The sequence below is a fragment of the Paroedura picta genome, chromosome 10, assembly GCF_049243985.1.
Source record: "Paroedura picta isolate Pp20150507F chromosome 10, Ppicta_v3.0, whole genome shotgun sequence".
NCBI classification, from domain to species: domain Eukaryota; kingdom Metazoa; phylum Chordata; class Lepidosauria; order Squamata; family Gekkonidae; genus Paroedura; species Paroedura picta.
This window is the reverse complement of record NC_135378.1, coordinates 28,739,712-28,761,452: the sequence shown is the minus strand read 5'-3', so window position 1 is coordinate 28,761,452 and position 21,741 is coordinate 28,739,712. Positions and strand designations below refer to the sequence as shown.

At 45.2% G+C, this 21,741-nt stretch overlaps 1 protein-coding gene across 3 annotated transcripts in view; it reads left to right on the top strand.

Annotated features, from left to right (window-relative positions):
• Positions 1-395: 395 nt before the first annotated feature.
• Positions 396-21,741, top strand: part of GABRG1 (gamma-aminobutyric acid type A receptor subunit gamma1) — an 86,264-nt gene continuing 64,918 nt past the window's right edge. For 2 of the 3 annotated variants that reach the window (XM_077301880.1, XM_077301881.1), the window contains exon 1: positions 396-698. In XM_077301880.1, coding sequence (XP_077157995.1) covers positions 592-698 — 107 coding nt within the window. In that variant the 5' untranslated portion in view covers positions 396-591. The remainder of the gene's footprint in view (positions 699-21,741) is intronic. The other variant, XM_077301879.1, reaches the window with a different exon arrangement.

Genomic DNA, 21,741 nt, shown 5'->3' with positions numbered 1-21,741 from the left:
TCTCCAGCCCACTTTTTAAAAAACCTGTGCCCTTGCTACTCATCAGTTACACAGGGTGTAATCCTAACCATACTTTCTGCCCAAGATTATGGGCAAATTAGGAATGTCCTAGGGGTTAATCCAGCAGTTTACCCTCCAACTTTCCTGCGGCAAAACATTCCTTGCTCATGTCAGAGCCAGTTCCTCTGAAAGGAGACCCTCCCCACCCCTCAGCAGAGCCTGCAGCTAGCCGGCTGCCCGCTCCCCTAGGCAAAGCCCCGTCCTCAAACAGAGCTCCTTTCTGCACCGCTGCAAAGAAGCACCAGCGCCAAGTCCACCGCCCGCCCGTTCCTCCTAAGAAAGAGCCGGTTCCTCGCCGGAATCGATTGGTCGGCTGGCTAATTTATGGAGCAACCCCCGCCGCCGATTGGTCAGGGCTGCTTTGAGGGCTCCGTGCAGCGGGCGCTGCTACCTGTTTGCTGAGGGGGCTTCTCAAGTGCTGTCGCCGCCGCCGCCGCCTCTCTCCCAGCAGCTGGCGGCCAGGTGGGGAGGGGGACGAGGGGCTGGAGAGGACAGGACAGGACAGGCGGCGCCCCCCCACCGGCCCCTGGCATGGAGTCGTGGCGGCGGCGGCGCCCCTGTTTCCCGCTGCCACTCTGGAGCCCGCGCAGCCGGGTGAAGCTCCTGCTGCTGCTCTTGACGGTGCGCCTGGGGAGCAGGTGAGTGGAGGGGAGGGGAGCAGGGGGTGAGGCGGGGAGCAAAGGGTCAGGGGCAGCCGAGGCATGTGCTCCTCTCGCCCTCTTTCCCGCGGGGGCGGCTCCCTTCCTCCCCTCCGGAGGCGGCAGGGGAGTGGTTGCAAGTTGCCCAGCAGCCCCGGGGGTCGCCCGCGCTAACTTTTCGGCCCGTCTCCCCGCCTGGAGTAAACCCGGAGAGCGTCCCCGGGCTCTTTCCGCACACGTTGGCTCCGGCGCTTTCAGAGCGCGTTGGCAGCTGGAGTTCCCCGTGCGAAAGCGGGACAGCCGAGCTCGAAGGTAGCTCGCAAGGTTTCGCAGCTGGAGAGGAGAAGCGGGGAAGACCCTCCAAGCTGCTGAGCGGCGTTGGCGAAGGGAACTCCCTCCGCCCCCCGAGTCCTTTCCTACGAGTCAGTTACTTCGGAGTTAGCAGATGGGGCTCTTTCAAGAGACGGGTGCCGCCTGACCCCGCGTCGAGCGGTTCCTCCCACCCGGGCGAAGGACGCAAAGTTTTCCTGCTCTCTTTCTGGCGCTCGGAAACTGCAGCAGCAGCAGCAGCACTGGTTGCAGCAGCCATCTGTTGCTCAGCGGCCCGATCCTGTGCGGGGCTCCTCGGAGGGAAAGCCCTGGCTGCGGAGGCTGCGCGTGGGGTCGGGCTCCGCTGCACCTCCCGGGCACGCTCGTGGGCTTGCAGAGCCCCCAGGATGCAGCCTTGAGAGCGGGAGCTCGGGGTGGCCTCTTATCGGAGCCGCTGTGTCTCCTGGGAGTTACTCGCGCTTTGCAGTCTGCTTACGCTGCTCTTTAAGCAGAGCGAAGAACAAGGCTGAGCCGGCTTGGGGTCGGGGCTACGGAGCGGTGGACTCTAATCTGGAGAACCGGGTTTGGGTTCCCCACTTCTCCCCTCCCCCACCCCCCTTCAGAGGTCTCTCAGCCCCACCTACCTCTTAGGGAGTCCGTTGTGGGGAGAGGAAGGGAAATTTTTCCTTGGAAGTTTTTGGGAGAAGATTGAATGAGCACCTGCCAGGAGTGTGTGTTTTAAGTCCCCTAGGGGTGGGGGGGTGGGGGGCGGGTTGGACTAGACAGCCCTCTGGTTTCTTCCAGCTCTGCAAAGAAAGAAGACAAAAGGTTACTGTGAGCCACTTTGAGTCTCCTCCTGGTAGTGAAAAGCAGAGTGTAAAACCCAACTCTTCTTAAGTCCAGTGAAAGCAACAGAAGGTTCTTCAACAAACTGAGTCCCTCCCAACCCAAAATGTTCTTCCTGGTGTCTTTCTGTGTAAAATAACATATCTGCCATGAAGGATGGTGTCCTATTAGAACGTCTTGTGGGGGTTTTGTTGGTAATATGAGTGATTTGGAAGTCTGCCCTTTAAGTTCCAGAATGGTAGAGAAGAAGAAGAAGAAGAGTTGGTTCTTATATGCCGCTTTTCCCTACCCGAAGGAGGCTCAAAGCGGCTTACAGTCGCCTTCCCATTCCTCTCCCCACAACAGACACCCTGTGGGGTAGGTGAGGCTGAGAGGGCCCTGATATCACTGCCCGGTGAGAACAGTTTTATCAGTGCCGTGGCGAGCCCAAGGTCACCCAGCTGGCTGCATGTGGGGGAGTGCAGAATCGAACCTGGCATGCCAGATTAGAAGTCCGCACTCCTAACCACTACACCAAACTGGCTCTCTCCTGGTTGAGAAGCAACTAGTTTTGGGTGTGTCTGTACAGATGGCCTTCCAGCAGCTCTGAAAGCAAGCTATGTGTTGCCCCCAAAAGAGTACTCACCTGCAGAACCTCTGGCTAAATCACTCTTAGATTTTGAAAGAGACTGGACACATGATTCCCTGTCTGCCATCTCTCCCAAAATAAAGGGACCTCCGTACTTGTAGTGAAACTGGACAGCTACCTCAGTGGGATGCTTACGACCCTCCTTCCCCATTTTTTAAAACTGGGCCTTTGGCTTAAGACAGCTATTTGAGCAGGCACCATAGGGGGGGGGAATCTGTACCCCTTGTACACCAGTGGGGAATCCCTACAAATATTTGGAAAACTTACTGAACTCGTTAAGCAATGCCAAATACAAGCTGACCTTAGGGGAAGCCGGTCTTTCCTTATTTAGTATTCATGCGCTGCTTATAAGGTTTTCAACAAGAAGGGTATTAAATTAATTATACTTCTTGTACCTTTCTGTTATTTCTAGGTAATGCATGCTGCTCCCCCAACTTGTTCCCCGCCCCCCAGTAAAGACATTAAACTGATGTGCAAGCCAAACAGTGGAAACTTCTCTTTTAATTGAAGAGTTGCAAATTATCATTCTGAGGAGGGGTGGGTGGGGGGTGCAGCAGATGTGTGTATCCAGGGTGGTAACAACAATCCACTTAAATATGCTAAATGTGTTTGAAGTTCTCCATGCCGGGCTCTCATTTATCCACCTGTGTGAAGCGTGCAGATCTTAAGAATATCTCTCGGCTTTAGAAAGCTGCGAGGGGAGCCCAGCTTAGCAATGCTGCTGATTATCCCATTCTTAGGTGTGTGCTATCGTGTGGATCTGCTCCACAATGTGTGTGTGTGTGTGTGTGCTGGGGTTGGGAGAGCTTAGACAGATTACTGTAGCGCATTTCTTTTTTCAAGGCATCGCTGGAAACAATACCGACGGCGCAATGTGCAGCTTGTGAACAGGTCTTAATGAACACGTTGCACTATAAAGGTATATTAAAAAATATATCAGGTGGGTTGAGTGGGAGGAGGGGGAATCCGCGTGCTCATTTAGCTAGCTGAAAGACTTTGTTGGAAATTTCAAGAACTGGCGAGGGAAGTCTACTTGAACACTTGCAGAGAGGGAGGGGAGCCATTAGTGAAGTATTTAGTGAGGAATTAAACTGACATATGCTGGCTAGAGGAATTGTTTGTAATTGCAGAAGTGTTTCCCTTTTTTTGCATCCAAGATGTAATTATCTTTAAATTACAAAACAATTAAATGGGGGGAGGAGGAGAATAATCTGATGGATCTTTTTTGTTCCAGGCAGGCTTCTGTAACTGAACGTTCCATAGAAACACCTGCACCTCTCTGAAAGCTTCTATCTTGGGGGGGCTTTGGGGTGTGCATTCCCAGAATAATGGCGAATGGTAACGAGCTGTTCTGAGCTACCCAGGAGGCCCCGCCTCCGAGAATTCTAACCTCTAAGCATAGTGTTTGTTTAGTGTTCAAGCAATGGTCAGGGAGCATCTCTCAGGGATGCTTAGGTACCTGGTTGTAACAGTTAACCAAGCTGAAAGGAGTTGTAGTGGCTTTCTGCTCTCTTGGGTGACCATGGGCTCTCTCAGCCCCACCTACTTCACAGGGTGTTTGCTGTAAGGAGAGGAAGGGAAGGTGATTGTAAGCCGCATTGAGACTCCGGCAGCAGAGTAGCAGGGCAGCCCCTGAGGCAGCAGCCAGGGAGGAGGACGAGGAGGAGCTGCGGTCCGGTACTGGTCTCTGGATCGGGGATTGGGGACCACTGATCTACACAACAGCCTTGTGGGGTAGATTGAGGAGCGTTCATCTGTCTGGAGCAGTGGAAAAGAGCGAGATCGGCATGGTGGGACAAGAGAGAGAGCTGAACTGAGAAACCCCGGAAAAAAACAATTTATATACACTCATGAACAATGGATCTTCACACCATTGGTCAGTTTCGGTTGAATTTCTGTGAAAGAACACTTGCACAATTTTATGGTTGGGGTCAGCACAACATGAGGAACTGTATTAAAGGGTCACGGCATTAGGGTCACTTCTCTAAGAGAACCGTGACTGGCCCAAGGTCACCTAGCTGGCTGCAGGAGGAGGAGTGGGGAATCAAACCCAGTTCTCCGGATTAGAGTCCACCGCTCTTTAACCACTGCACCCTGCTGGCTCTCAAGAACCCAGGAAAGCATCATGTTTGTACCGGCAGGGTCACCCTTCTGGAAAGTTACCTTCAGCACAGGCTTGGTGACCTTCTAAGGTAAGCCCTTTGGGTTCCCATTGTGAAGAAAGGTGGGCCACAGATGAATTAAATCAATACAATAGCATGAAAGAGTCTGTAAATTGTTCTGTTCTCATAGAAAGCAGGGATGTAGGGGGGAAGGAAGGTAATGACAGAGCAAGGTCTTCTATAGCTATTGATGCAGGGGCCCAACTGCGATGAGGAGGTCCAGTTTTCTGTGCAGAAAATAGAAGCCAAAGTGCCTTACATCATTCTCTTTGTTTTATCTTCCCAGCAACCCTGTGAGGTAGGCTAGACTGAGAGTGTGTGACTAGTCCAAGGTCACCCTGCAAGCTTCCATGGCCGAGTGGGGATTTGAACCTGGATATCCTAATCCAGTGCTCTCGCAGGCGTAACTCATCTGAGAATAAAGCTAGGAGATTTAGCATTGGCCACCAGTTTCAGGGATGTTGTGGGGAGGTTCCAGGGTCAAAACTGAAAGGCATGAGGAAACCCTAGCCCAGATGAGGCAAACTGCCATCACACCATGCTATTTGTGACTGAAGCACAGGGCTCCTGGGGTAGGAGTAACTCAGAAAATAATGCTACATGTTCGAGAACTGGCCACTAACTCCACTATGATGGTGGAAACTACAGTGACAAAAATAAAGGGAGCTGGAACATCCTGAGATGCTTTTCTTTTGTACCCTGCTGTTTGCTAGTGGAAGGAGCCTCAGAGCAGCTTGCAATCACCTACCCTTCCTCTCCCCATGTCAGACACCCTGTGAGGCAGGTGGGACTGAGAGAACTCTGATAGAACTGTGACTGGGCCAAGTTCACTCAGCAGACCTCATATGTCTCAAAGGGACTTACAGTCGCCTATCCTTGCTTTCCCCACAACAGACACCCTGTGAGGCAGGTGGGGCTGACAGAGCCCTGAGAGAACTGTGACTGGGCCAAGCTGGCTGCAAGTGGAGGAGCTGGAGAATCAAACCTTGTTCTCCAGATTAGAGGCTGCCACTCTTAACCACTACCACCAAGGAGCCATCGGCTGGGGTAGCTTATCTTGCTCTGTTGCTGATTTGGTTGGTGGGTTTAGCATGATCTGTTAGACAAGTCGGCTTCAGTCTTGGAGAAGGGGGAATTTAGCCTACAGTAGAGTGCCTTTTACTGTGCTCAGGCTTTACTGTGCCTCTAGTGTCTGCAACCAGAATTGCATTAGAAATAAATCGAATGTCCTTTGACTGGTTACAGCATGAGGCTGGCTTCAAAGGACTTCCAGCTGACCCACCCCTCCCAGAATTTTGCTCCTCCAGAACACACTTGGCAGCCCTGAATGGTGTCCTTGTCAGGAAACCATTTGAGCTGCACATTTCCCTTCCCACAATGGCTCATACTGTACTTGATGGGAGGGCACTGGGCCCCATCAAGCCCCCATGGGCAGCAGGAGACAAATGCATGTGTCTGCCACAGGCAGTCTGGCCCCTGGATGCTGCAGACCCAAGGCTGGGCACACTAGCCACTTGTGACAGTGCAGTGTCCGATAATTGCCTGATGCAACCTCCTGAGACCTTCCCATTGGCATGGGCCAGCTGAGGGACTTGCAGCCTGAGGTGGCTAGCCCCATGGTCACCATCCTCGGTGTGGGCAGTGGTCTGTCGGGGGCCAGGGTGCAGTTATCTGTTGGGTGTTTCTCTATGGAGACCCTGCCTACGTAACACCAAGGCCCACTTATGTGCTTCCCCTGGGGGCAAAATAGATTAGGTACGCCCCTGCCTTCCCATGCCCTGCAGAAAGTGATATATTCAAACAACCCCAACATGACTACATGTTCTGTAGTTATCAAATACAAAAAACTTCTATATTTAAAAATCGTGTGTGATCTTGACCTAATCTAAATGAAAAAAAAAATCAGTTTATTGGATTTGATAGTTGCTCTACATGAGCTAAGGTACATGCTAGGACATGCTTGTTGCTGGAAAAAATCAGTAATGTTGCACAATTTGGAAGTCTGGATTTTTTAAATCCATAACCTCACCGCTGAATTTGCAAGTAACCGTAGGGATCTTTCAAACATACTCTGAGGCCCTTGCCTTATAGTAACTCCTGGTTGTACCTGGATTGACTGTGTAAAAGACTTGCTTTTAAATACATGGTGGAACAGCAACTTGCTTGATATCTATGGTAGCCGTAGAATGTGGTAGAATGGGAAGTTAATACACTTTAGAAGCTTTAGGCTGCATCCCTGAAATCATTTCCCTGGGAATAAGTCCCACTGAATACAATTTGATTTAGTTCTACTACATACTGCTTAGTCTGGCTCCTTTAATTGCTCTTGTCTGAAAAGTCCACCTTCTGTTTGTTTCTGGGGGGGAAATGACTTTCCCAACATTTTATTTTGTTATTAAAACATCAAACTGATATTTATATCTGTGTCACATTGATGAGCGGAGATAATTCCCAACTCTCCAGTGGTTTTAGTTGTAAAGGATATCTTGCCTGTTGAGACCTTGAAGGTGTGTTGGCAGGCAGTTCTGTGACAACAGTTGTGCAGTGTGAAAGACAGCTGTGATAGCAACCAGTGGTTTGATTCTAACAGCCAGAGGACAAATAAAATTACATGTGATGAAGTTTTGGCCCTTTTCCCTAAACGTTTGATTCTGCACAGCATAAAACAGACAAACTGGCTTTGACATGAATGCTTTAGCCCAGGAACTGGGTACTTTGTAGACTTCTAGATTTCCCTATAAGTAAGTTCTCCTAGCCATACATAAGGTTGCAGTTAAGCGGAGTCTGCACACATAGGCAGTGAGACAAATTAGTAAGCAACATTCTCGATTCTGTGCAAACTTGCATATTTTAACAATATCAACAGTTATACACATATCTCAGTGCAAGTTAAAATTTTCTGTGCCTCTGAGAGCCTGGGCAAACCTGATTTTATCAGATCTTGGAAGTGAAGCACCGCTACAACCAGAGCCTGTGGCTTTACGTCTTCAGCTAGGTTCTCCCAGAAGTCTCTAGTGGTCTACTGAAACATTATTCTGCCAAAGCCTTGGCTCTTTCCTGAATGGAAAAGCAGAATGCTTAGCTTCTTAAATGAGGGGAACAGCAGCACAGAAACAAGTAGAAAATCTAAATGAAACAAGATCTCCAACCAAAGACACCTTGAAGATCAAGCTATGCTTTATTTTCTGTGCAAATAACGAGGAAGAAGATAATTTTAAATGGCAGGAGTTAGCCCTATTCCTTAATGCATTATTTGGAAGGCACTAAACAATGAAAATTGAGCGTGTGTGTGCGTGCATGTGTGTGTACATGGTGTCTAGATAGGATATCATAGAACTGGAAACTAAGAGTAGAAAGGAGCCTGATTTGGTTTCTTCCTTATTCCAAAAACCCGTCAGCTTCTTTAGCATAAGAGTTAAAACTAGTCTTATTAAGAAAGCAATTTGCTAGGGATTTCCACTGATTTAAATGCAAAGCTTATTTTCTAAATGTAACTCCCCCTCCTCAAAAAAGAATTGAGATTAAATTGTCAATGGGTTCCACCCTTTACCTAAAAGCCTGTCAGACCACAGGAAGTTATGGATAAATTTCCCCTCATCCCCATTCTATAGGAAATTAAGCTTCTAATTTGTAGAAGAAATGTGAAACCAAGAACTATCAGTCTTGCCTTGGGGTCCTCTGTGATGAGAGAAGAAGGGCCTATTATTAAACAAGTGGAGTAACAAGTTAAAAGAGTGAAGTTCCAGTCCCTCGCATGAACCAGCTTTCACAATCTTTCTTACAGCCCACCCGTGATACTGTAAATCATTGCTGGAGTATGGTATTAGACGGAGCAGAATTTAGTTCCTCTGACACGCGTGGTCCAATTGTGTTGAAAAATAGCTCCCCCTGTCCTATTTTTTTACACAAGAGTGTGATTGCTTTTCTTTTTTTCAAACTGGGACTGGTAACAGAATGAGATGAAGAGTATTGGGACAAAGAAGAGGAGCTTTCTTCTGGTACTACACTTTTTACTACCCAAAGGGATATTCAAGCAACTTAAAATCACCTATTCTTCCTGTTTCCACAACAGAAACCTGGTGAGGTTTGAGAGAGTTCTGAGAGAACAGCAACTGGCCCCAGGTCACCCAGCAGACCTCATGTGCTTCAAAGCACCATCACCTTCCCTTCCTCCCACCCACAGCAGAGACCCTATGAGGTAGGTGAGGCTGGGAGAGCTTTGATAGGGCTGCAATTGGCCCCAGGTCACTCAGCTGGCTGTATGTGGAGGAGTGGAGAATCAAACCTGATTCTCCAGATTAGTGACTACTGCCCTTGACCACACATTGCAGTTATATCCTTCAGTGTATAAAGGGGCCTACTGTGGGAGGAAAGCATAGCCTCTGCTTCTGTATCCCCCCCCCCCCAATCTGCCTTACTTTGCTTCCAGCCAATAAAAAGCCTTGCCCTAGTCTGCCTAGTATGTTTACAGACCAGATAATGGAACAGCTCAGGCAAGCAAAGCACATCTATCCATGGAACATAAAACCCTCCTAGCTTTATTGAGACTTTCTAGTGATCTGTGGGAAGTAGAAACATGGTGCACAGAAACACCAGTCAACATTATTCTGTTGGGTAGGAAGATATGCTAACTGTTTTGGTTGGATGAAATCCCTATCTCACACAACAGTTGAGTCACTTTCTTCTATTGCTGACCTGCCTGCTGTCTGCAAAATCAAAAATGGACACCAAACCTCCTGAATAAATAGAGAGCAGAAAGCTTCCATGTTAGCCCAAATTTCAGGAATCGTTTTGTTGTGATGATGTACTTTGTTTCTCAGTGAGCTGTGGTTTGGGGCAGACTACAGTTAATACAAATGTGATTGTCTATACCTAATGAAATAATACATTCAGGTGGATAGCTATGTTGGTCTGAAGCAATAGAAAAGTGGATGCACACAAAAGCTTATGCCCAGAAATAAAGTTTGTTGACCTTTGTTCTAATAAGGAAGAGCAATTGATCAAAAACTGTAGATTCAAATCTAGGCCATAATTATCCAAACTATTGTATACTCTTGGTCAGTATGGACCGAACCATAAACTGATACAAACTGGGAGGGTTGTGCAAGTTTGTGGCCACTGTTTTCTGTTCCCTACCACTTTCTCCTTTTCCACCAAAAGCAGGATTAAATGGCTCCCCATGCGGTCTGCTCCCTGCAAAAACAACAACAACAAGAACAACAACAGCTGAGTGATAGGGGAGCAGAAAGCAGGAGTTTAAATACCTCAGAGCCATTTAAAACTTTGCTGTCTGCTCCCTGCTACTCAGTTGTTTTTCAGGAACCGTAGAAAGAAGAGGTTTAGATCAGTGGTCCCCAACCTTTTTATCACCAGGGACCGGTCAACGCTTGACAATTTTACTGAGGCCCGTGGGGGGGGGTAGTCTTTTACCAAGGGATGTCGCCGCTGCCGCATGAACCCCTGCTCCACTTACTTTCCTGCCAGCGCCCCTGACTTCCCACTGCCTGCTGGGTGGTGCTGCCAGCAGCAGCTGAGCAGTGCCACGCTGAGGGGGAGCCCCAGCCATGGCGGCCGCCAGAGAGCACCAAAGGTGAGCCAGTGGCAGAGTGGCAGGGCAGCCCCCGAGGCAGCCCCCAGGGAAGTGGATAAGGAGGAGCCGTGGCCCAGTACCGACTGATCCACGGACCAGAACTGGTCACCGAACACTGGACTGGAGGTTGGGGGCCACTAGTTTAGATGACTTTGCTTGATGAGTCAGTTTGTGTCCATCCTTAGTTGTGACATGGTAGACAGTTTTCACATCTTTGTTGGTCCTTGCAGCCTTCTCTTTCATTGTTCTCTTCCTTCTCTTGAACGCTGCTCATGTGCTTGTCTTTCAAGGTTGAACCTGACAGTGCTTTTCACCTGGACATATGCCATTACCTGCTCAAAGAAGTAGAGATGGCTATTTTTTTAAAAATGGGAGGACAAGTTCTGTCCCTGTCATTTTGTTGTTATTACCAACAAGAGTAAAAAGCATGTATCTGACTTTGCAAAGTGTACATATCCTGACAATATGATTGAGCTGTGTGAGGGCTGTTAGATGAATTTCACCTAATCCTGACCAGTAGACTGGACAGTGCTGATCATGTTAAAGAAAAGAGACCTTTCATGTGGCAGGGAATGAGACTGGTCACCAAAATATGCTGAAAGATCCCATGGAAAGCCATACAATGAATCAGGCTTGCACATGCACAAGACAAAATGATGAAATACCTTGATTGAAAGGCAGATAAAGTACTCACAGCTTGCTGTTGCACACATAGTAGTAGTAGTAGCTTAGTTTTTGTATAGGAACTGGTGATATTGAACTCATGATTTTACGTCTGCTGTAAAGTAATGGCTCTAGACCAGCCTTTGAAGAAACCCTCCAAGGCCATGGAGGAACTCCTGAAATATTTTCCAGGCTTCGAGTTGCTCTGGAAGTGGTGACATGTCCCTTCAGAGAACTGGGTGCAGAAGTAAGATGTGGGAGCCAGCTAATCAATCCATTGATCCTTTAACGTTTCCATTGTGGAGAAAGAGACAAGTCTGTAGAGCAACAGGGGAAGTCAGCTCCAGTGATTCCTAGTGATGTCAGCAGCCATCCAAACTTCTGGGAGAGGCTGCCTTTCCCCTGGGGAGCTCTTACCTACCACAGGATTTCCCAGAACCCTGGTTGGGAGTCACTGCTCTAGACATTGATCTTCTTCCTGTTTCAATTCAAAGTGCTATTTCTTGAATTTAAAAACATTCATGATCTTGGCCGTACATATTTTATTTTCATTTATTAGTTATTTTTGCATTTATACCCCTCTTTGTTAGAAACTCAGGTTGGCTTAGAAAATAATTAAATACTGAAGGATTACAATTATATATAGTTTAATATTTAACATTAATAATCAATTTTTATTCAAACCCATTAATTCTAGCTGCTTCCTTCCCCAAGTGGAAAAAGAGGGGGAGAAATAATAACCTTCATTCAGATTGTGTTTAACTGGTTATAGACTGGTAGTCCAGAAATTTATTTCTAAAGGAAGTAGAGTTGAGCATCAGTTTAGCACAAGAGCTGGTTGTTCATCCACCACATGAAATTCTGTTTTTCTGTTCACTGCTCCTCCCATATGAAATAACATCTACATTATGTATGTAAACTCTCCACTTCCTCTTTTTTTAAGAAAAGCAGATAAGACAATTCTGTATCAAAAGGTTTGTTTGAATTGCTGATCAATTTATTGTAGGGAAGTTGTTTTTATTATGAATTTGTATTTTAGGGCAGTTTTGTTCTGGTACTTCAAGGAGGGTTTGCATGTCATGCTTTGTAAGTTGCCAAGCTATTGGGAAAGACAAAGTATGGTTTTTAAAAAATAAATAAATAAAAATATTATATGACTGCTTTGCTCCTGCTGCAGTTTTGGATTGAACTGCCTTTATTCTTGTGGGAAACCCTTGTGTTTTTTGTAATAACAATATTTATTTATTTATTTATTTTGGATTTTTATACCGCCCATTCTTTATGGCTCTGGCCAGTTTACATGGAACATTGCATAAATTTACATGGAACATTATAACAATACTATCTGTCTCCAGGATGTAGCATTGAAAATCTTGCTTTGGGCAGTGGCTGTCAACTGCCAGGAGCCTATGTCTGCCAGAGAATCCCTATATGCCCCAAATGACAAATTATGGAAGCGCAGAAGAAGTGGAAGCAAAGGAAACGTGTTCTTGTTAATTAGGCCACCTGTGTTTGTGTCTTTAATGTCTGATTTGTAAATAGCAACAGAGCATTTTTGTAGCTGTATTTTCTGTATGTATAAAATTACATTTGGAATGCTTAGTAGATTGACAGAAGCTTATTTTACTTTGATTAATTGAGCATGATCGGAATGGATGGGTGACTGATTTTGTATTGTTTTGGGTTGAAGAACAGCAATTCAGATGGGAGTGAATGATTGACTGATTGTGTTGTGATCTGTATTTGGTTATTTTTGAAAATTGGGGGTTGGGTGCCAACATTTTGACTTATTTTTCTGATAAAAGGGCTACTTGTTCTCCATGATGAATCTGCCTCCAAAAGATACAGAGAAAAGGAAACCACACATGCAGTTACACTGGAAGGATAACAATGAGAAATCTAAAGCCAGCAGGTTAAAATGCCATATTTGATGAGAACATTGAGGTGTCAGATAAGAAAGCATAATTAGAAAATAAAACTGGACACTCTAGAAAGTGAACTTTTCATTAAAAGATTCAGAAGGTGCTTGTAGAACACCAGAAAGAAATTGGGTCTCTTGAGTATTAATTAAACTAGTTAATTGTGTAAGCCGAAAATTTGGAAAATAAAGCCAGGAGAAACTTTTTAATGTCCCTGAGATGGTGGTGGGGGATGAGGTGGAGGTGATTGGCATAGCAGAGTCCTACATCATAGAAAGTCACAGAACCATAGAGTTGGAAGGGGCCATACAATCCATCTAGGCCATCCCCCTGTTCAAGTCAGGATCAGCCTAAAGTATCAGAAGAAGAAGAGTTGGTTCTTAGATGCCACTTTTGTTTACCCGAAGGAGTCTCAAAGCGGCTTACATTTGCCTAAAGCAATTATCATCTTCATTAAACTTGAAGGCAGAAGATGGTGTCTAGACTTAAATGACATTATACCGATTTGATAAAAGTGTCAGATACGTTTTTATTAAAAACAGCTCGACAGTAGTTTTAAAGCAAGGGCATAGTGTGTTGCATGGTGGAGACCTAACTTGATAGTTTCTAAAATCTTCAGATGCAGTCAGACTTTTCAGTTGTGGCAAAGTGATGCAGTAAGGCTTAACAAGTGTATGTTGTTAAGAATATTGTGTCCTGTCACCTCGTTTTTGCTCCCACTACTGACAGGATCCTATGAATGTGTTTTATGTCATCTAGTTGGGTTGCTTTTATTGCTGTTCTGATCTGGTTGCTTTTATTATGTTTACTGTTTTCTACTACCTTAAGTGCTATCCCATACCCAATGTGGAATGTATATATTTTGAACAAACAAATGTGTCAATACCATGGTGCTTTTGCCTTATACCCTAGTTCCTTGGCCAGTTATCTATGCATGCATCTTGTGTAGCCCTTTGATCTGTAACTTAGTCTTCCAGGATTTTGTCTGGGGTAAGTGTGAATGTAGCAAGCCTGAGGGCTAAACTACCCACCTCCCACTGTGCTGTGCTTGGAAACTACTATATCTTCCCAGGGACCTTGAGCACCAACAGAGATAATGAGTGAAAGACTGTCCGTTTTGTCAACAATAAATCTTTGCACCCAAACCCTTTGGCACGGAGAAAGGGAGGGGAGGGCTGTAGGCAAAGGGTAGATAAGGGCCAGTTCAGTTAGGATCTTTAGTCTTAGCAAAGAACCCGTGATGCTAAGTTCATTATTCCTTCAATAAAGATATTTTCCTCAAATTACATCTGCTTATTGGGAGTCATCGACAGAACCTCACACAATGCATAATTGGAAGTTAATTAATTAATAGTAGACCTGAGCAACACTCTGTCATAAGTATCAGAAATGCCCCCAATTTCCTCGCACATTAGCAGTGTCATTTTCACAAATGGGAAGGAATGGCTCACTAAAAGGAGAATTGCTAGAAATAGATAAGACATGTGATCAGAGTTAATGATGGAATGCTGGGTAAGGTATTTATTTTTGAAGTGGAAAAAAAAAGATCCCTATTGAACCATGTGGAACATAGCAAAGAGAAACTGGGAACTGTTCTCCTGTGACATTCGTCCTAAAAAATTTCAGATAGGACTTAGACAGCATCATTAGGTGCTATGAATCATTACCCTGGGAACACCATTGAGGTCTGTACCATATGTCTGCCAATATCCAGGAGAGCATTCCTGGAATTGCAGCTGAAACCAGTTTCCTGAAGAATATTTATAGTTGCATTTGCTGACCGCCAGTCCTGGTCCCTGCTTGTGGCGGTTTACAGAAGATTAAAACAATGTAAAATACAATTACAAAAATATACGACCCTCTACAAACTGGAAGCAAAGTCCCCTCTAAAAACCTCCCCTCCTACCCACAACTAGCTGCAGCCACACACAGCTCCCCCCAATCTTGGGGGGGGGGGGGTGGGTAATACCTGCCCAAATGTTCAGCACATGGCCTGTACAGGGAGGGACTTGATCTTCCTAGCCTGGCCTCAGCCAAATGCCTGGTAAGAGAGTTCTGCCTTGCAAACCCTGGGGATCTGTAAAAAAAATTATCTCCCCATCATTAGAATAAACGAATTGGTATAAAAAGGTAAAACATAAAGAACTTATTGTTTTCTATGCTATTCTGAAGCTCTGATTATGCTGCTTTATATATGTTATTACTTCTATATGTCGCCTAGGACAGCTCACAACATTTAATATAATCAAGGGTTAGAACATTAACATATTAAAACATTTAAAAGCCAGTTTGCGCTAAAACCAGGAACCAGCCTTCTCTTCAGTAGTAGAGAGGGGGTAACAAAACGTTATAACATTGTAACTAGGTGGCTTGCTGATGTTGTTTGTGTCAGGAGGCCAGTAATTAATCACGTGCTTTCATTGATCACCTATGCATTATACCTTTGTTTTATGTAGACTTAGTTACAGTAATACTTCGATTAGTGGTTTCTAAATTGCTTGGCTAGATGAATCCATACATTTGTGTCTTATTTTTAAAAGGCTGATGTGTCTATTAGGCAAAATTGGAAGAAAGATTACTTTTAAAAGATCACCAGAAGCAGACATGGTGTCTGTAGGGAGATGACTTTAAGTGTTTTGGCTGATTACAAAAACAAGTCTGATATCATTGCAAACCATGATTCTATGGAAATTTAACTTGTCCAATAGGTTTGTATAAGCTGGCAAGCGCAAAGCTGAATCTTTGATCTGAAGTGAGGTGGCCATCCTGTGTTTGTGTTATGTTTAGCGCAATGACTTTAGCTCATCATCTGAAAGTAGGATTACTAGGTCCTGCCAAGCCACTAGCCGGTGGTGAGTGAGCAGTGTTGCCAAACCCAGGCTGAAAAACTCCTAGAGATTTGGAGATGGAATCTACAGAGGACAGGGACCTCAGTGGGGTCCAAGGCCACTGAGTCCACCCTCCAAACTATCCATTTTCACTAGGGAAATTGATCTCTGTAGTCTGGAGATGAGCTGTAATTCCAGGAGATTCCCAGGTCCCACCTGGAGGCTACCTGAAAGTAGGGTTGGCATTTTACACGTAGTAGATAGAGATCTCCTGAAATTACGCATGGTCTTCAGAGAACAGAGATCACTTCCCCTGGAGAAAATGGCAGCTTTGGAAGATTGATTTATGCTTGCTGAGGTTCCTCCCCTGTCCAAACCCAATCCTCTCCAGACTCCACCACCTGAATCTCCAGGAGTTTCACAATCCGCAGCTTCCAACCATTTCTGGAGGCTATGGTATTACGGACGGAGCAGACTAAAGATGGAAGTGGACAAGGAGCTCCAAACATCGATTTACCTGTATGTCTGGAAGCTTATTTAAAATAGATTTTACTGGTTTATTGAACTGCGAGCTGCATTGAGGGAAAGATCACACATTTATAACCTCAAAGCTCTTGGTTAGAGCCAACACCTTGGGGACTCAGATAATGTAATGCAGAGAGGTAGGTGTCAATAGCCTATTGATGACTGCCCCCTCCCAACCTAGAGCTCTGGACAACCTGGTTCAGAAGCCTGATATAGTTATTAAGGAGCATTGATCCTTTTCACACTCCAGGAGGAGGGATTCAGTCTTCTGACATAGCAGTTCAGATGGAAACTTTGTGTCCATCCACAAAAAGAGAAAGAGAGCAAAACCATTGTAGGTCTACTGTTTTATACCACTCTGTAGTTTTAACATATAAATACGAAGGGATCTACAAAATGATCAATTTAGGTGGGTTTTGTCCATTTGTACAACCAGACAGCCCCAAAACCATGCTAGAAGGCAGAATGAAATGAGTTCAAGTATCTTATCCATATATTCTTTCCCTACCACCATAGTTCTATTACCTTCCCCCCAAATATAGGTTGGAAATTAGCCTATAATTGGCCAGATTATCCTTAGTCAGCCATGATCCAGATAGCCCAGAGAAGCTAAGAATTACCTTTGTAATTCTGGCACAGAGTGGTGGGCACGGTCACAAAAAGGCTGCCACTGGAGGAATAGTCAACTCCAAAATGTCTTGGAGTGAGGTTTTGCATAATTTAGGGCTGCCAACTTCCAGGTGGTGGCTAGAGACCTCTTGGGATTACCGCTGATCTCCAGGTGGAAAAAGGATTTGCTTTACAAACCCTGCCCTCCGCAGGCTCCACCTCCAAAATCTCCAGCAATTCCTCACCAAGTAGCTGGGAAATCTTAATACTCCTCAATATTTCAGAGTGTTTGCTTAACAGGATGACTTTTAAAATCAACATACTATTTTTTAAAGTATTTTCTTGTTACATGCAGCTTGCTTTCAGTCAGTGCTCCAGTGGCAAGGGCTGCCAAAGCAACATTTTAAGAAATCTGCAGGGCCAATTAGAGTGCCAGTCAGAAGTCTTGCCAGGCTGTCTTGACTCACCCGTTCTCTAAAACTGCTTCACAGACACCCTGTTTGGTACCGGTAGAGTCTTAATGTGTAGAGCAGTGGTCCCCAACCTTTTTATCACCGGGGACCACTCAACGCTTGACAATTTTACTGAGGCCCGGTGGGGGGGGGGGTGGTAGTTTACTCCTCTACTCTCAACCACTGCCCTAACGCTCTCTGATCGCTATGATAATGTTTAAACATCCCTTCAAAATAAGATACAGACACGCCACAACAATGAACACAAGGAACATTTTATTTTCATGGAAATTTTAACTCATGACAATGACAAATCAATGGGAACCCTGAGCTTGTTTCTCTGTAACGAGATAGTCCCATCTGGGAGTGATGGGAGACAATGACACCCAAAGTGTGTTGTAAAGGGCCAGGGGGGATGAAGTAAAGGGCCGGGGGAGGGAGGGAGAAGGCGTCCTTTGCGGCCCACCTCCAATTAGTCGAAGGACCGCATGTGGTCCGCAACCCACAGGTTGGGGATCACTAGTGTAGAGAGCATGGAAGACCAGGCTGTTTAAAGAATAAAGTAGTTTTTATTTGGAAGAGAAACAACTATGTATAGAAAGAGAGAAACAGTGACCTACAAGGTAGTATTTAAACTGAAGAGTAGATACAGTCTAATGTTTGTCAGCAGTCATTTTTCTACTGTTCTGTTCTGGAGGCAAGCGGGGAGGAAGTGTGCTCAAAAAGCAGGAATTCTCTTGTGGAGCCCATCAGGACACTGGAGGGGATAATTTGAAAATCATCAGGAAGTTCCTATCCTATCTATGCTGTACATCTCCAATGCCCACTGCAGGATGTCCTTTATATTCTGTTCAATTATGCAAATTTTGGATCCCTGTCATACTTCCAAGGGGATTTAAGTGCAAAATCCTAGTGATCTTCATGAGAGCAGAACAACTTGCACTGGCATTCTTTCCTAATGTTGGAGAGCATTCAATATGCAATACCCGTTACATTATCTGCAGTCTAAGCATATCAACAATGATAATGCTTGCTGATGGTTTGCTTTGTCTGTTAGAATAAAACTTTGTGTGGAGGGTCCATAATACCCTTCACAGTGTTGAAAAAAAAAACAGTGCCTGGTGTACAAAGAAGAAGAGAAGAAGACCTTGATGGGGCAGCAAGAAGGTAATTAGGACAGTGAGGTAAGCAACTTCTCTCTCTCTCTCTCGTTTTTGTCTGTCTCTACATTGTTTCTCTTAGGGTGTTTTTTCCCTTCTTCTCAGAAGGGCCATACTCAGTCCCTGCCTCTCTTTCAGCTAGAGTTGTATTTAGGAACCTATCTCTACTTCGCCTTTTCCTGTCAAGTATATTAGTTTCTAAATAAACCTTTATCTGTTCTTTAATCAGGTTGTGTATTATTTTTGTGTTAATTATTCTGCCAACACACAGAACTAGAGCAAAGGGAATGGCTGTTCCTAAAGTATTATAGGCACAGTAAGATGTGCCTGGGGATTAAAATGCATTTACCCTGCTGACTAGATGGGCAAGTGACTCATTAGACACCTTTAATAAGTGCTAGGAGGTGATCTGAAAGATGGATGGCAACTACCTCTGTCTCCATCAGCAACTGCATCTTGTAAACTTGTGATAATGTTGTAGTATACTTTGAGTAGGGTCGCCAAGTCCTTCCTAGCCACCATCCAGGGGTATATGGGGTTAGGGTTGTCAGATCCAAGTTGGAAAACTCAGTGGGCTACAAAGCCATAGAATTGCCCCTCCAAAGCAGCCATTTTCTCCTGGGGGACAGATCTCTGTTATCTGGAGATGAGCTATAATTTCAGGTCCCACCTGGAGGCTGACATCCCTACCTTTGATGCAGCATCAGAGCCCCAGGCATGTGCATAGAAATCCTTCCCTGTGCCTAGTAGAGCTCCTTGAGGTCTATGAACTGCACTTGGGAGGTTCCTTTTTGGTTGAATTTTGAAGGAAGACAGGAGGGAAGACTAAACTGTTAAGGGTGCTGAGACTGTTAACTAAATGTAGTTGCAGGTTTGGCTTGGTTATCGCCAGCAATTTTAGCCTGATGGAATTTCTGTGCTCCTCAGAAAGTGGCAAAACTTGCCAGAAGCTCTTCCAGCAAAGGAACGGAACCTCCTCTTTTATTACCTCAGATAATACAATATAAACTTGTTCCCACTCTGTTCTAAACTAATTGTCTACTTTGCTCTTATGGGCGTGAAGAGGGAAAGTGTTCTCACTTACTCCAGGCCAACTGGATATTTATACATCCCTGTTAATCCCCTGCCCCTTTACTAAAGCTGCTTATCAGTCGCCTAAGTTTGGGAATTCTTGAAGTTGTTTCTGAAGAGACATTCTGTGAGCATTTCAGATCTGCTGGAAATGATTTCACTGGAAACACCAGAAACCTCCTTTCAAGTGAGGTGCATGCTGGGAATTTAGTTCATAATTTGAGCTTATCATGGGGAGAAGAAAATGTTTAATGTCATTTGGAAATGTACTTCACAGCTGCACAGAATCGGAAGAGACTTGATCTTCCTGGCGCCTGCCGTATCCATCAAGCCTGACAACTTAGCTGTTAAATAGGAAGGGGGTGGGGGGGAAGATGTTATCGGATCTCATTGCTTCAGACTAATAGAAGGAAAAGCAGTTGGGTTGTAGCCCCAAGATGACTTTGGTCCTATACCATTATGCCCTCTATTTGTCTTCACTTGCCCTTTGTTTGGTGGAGACCTGGTTCTTCTTTCTCCTTCCAAAAAGTAAAGTTCATTTGTTCATATGGTTATTAATCTCACATGGTGGTTACTGGGCCCACAACCTAGTTCTAGACTGCACTGTGAAAAGAATGTTACTGTGCTTTACTCATGCATTCTTCTGTGGTCCAAGGAGTCAGGGACCAAGGTCACATAGCAGTTGCTACACACGAAATCCAGAGAGTTTGGCTGTGCTAACTGGAAAGGAACACACATAGAGGCTGAATTCTGTAGCTCCAGCATTCATTTCAGTTGCTATTAAGAACTGATACATATCCTAGATTCAAATGGGTAGCCATGTTGTACTGAAGTTGCACAATAAAAGCAGAGTCCAGTTGGTCTTAAAGGTGCTACTGGACTCTGATTTTATTGTGATTCATATCCTGAAAGCACTATTCAGGAACTAGAAAGATAAAGAGGGCAGAAGGGATTCTGCTAACTGGATGGGAGCAGGCTGAGAGAGTATCTTTAGGTTCTAGCACAAATCTTCTGGTGGAGATTGTGATAAGTGCAGGACCTATTCACAACAGTCAGTAGCTATGAGTGGCAAAGCTTCCTTCTCCCCATAGGTGGCTTTCTCCCACCATGCCTGGCCCCTAATAACTAGGGTTGTTAGCCTCCAGGTGGGGACTGGAGATCTCTTGGAATTATGGCTCCTCTCCAGACTAGATAAATCGCTTATCGATTTAATGCATTTATTTTGCTTCTCCTGGAGAAAATGGTGCAAAATGTACTGTATGACATTAAACTTCCTCCCCTTCTTAAACACCACCCCGCTTTGGCTCTGCCTTCAGTTCTCCAGGTATTTCTAAACCTGGAATTGGCATCCCTACCAATAACAAAATCTGGTTACCTTGACTTTGTACATCAGGAGTTTGGATTAATACCCCACCAGACACTTCTCAGCAGCTGAGCAGTGTAGAGGTGATTTTATGGCTGGCTACAGTCAAGGCATGCTGTCGCTGTTGGAGTTATTCCTAGCCGGCTCTTCATGTATCTAGAACCTGCAGGAGAAGAAGTTATTAACTCCTAAAAGGTACTCCTGATTGGCTTAAATCTGCCCAAATGTAAAGCTGGACTCTCTTCTTTGGCACATGGGCACTACTGATTTGGGGGAATTGATTTATTTATTTATTTATACCCCCTTTCCTCTAGGTTCAAGGTGGCTTACAATAATAGTTAAAACATGCCCAGCTAAAATCAAAACTCAATAGTAAGCCCCAACTCTCTTCCCCTTCTGCCTTAAAAGATGCCCACTATTCAAACCCCCTCAAAAGCCTGATACATTCTTCAGCTTTGAGAAAACCCAGAAGTGGCACAATTGTGCAGAATGTAGTTGGAAAGTATAGCCGTATGCATGCCCACCTGGGGCCCCTCCTCTTCCCACCCCCTCCAGGCCCATCATTGGCCATGGGGGGGCAGGTCAACATGACCATGTATGCTTAATATATCACCCAATAAACGTTTAACACATTTTAAAAATGCATTAACAATTGATTAACTCCCACCCACTCAGAAAACCCTTCTGTGGCTGTCAAGTAACTCCCGAGTTTCATGTAACCCTGGCTCTATGATTATCTCAAAGAAAGCATATCAACCTCTTCATGGGGTCTGGCAGGCTCCCAGAATTGCCCTTGATCTCCAGACTATGGAGATCCTAGAGGATGTGGCAGCTTCAGTGGGTGGACTCTACAGCACTGCATCCCCATGGAGCCTTCTGCAAAATACTGCTAACCCCAGGAAGCCCCTCCAATCTCCA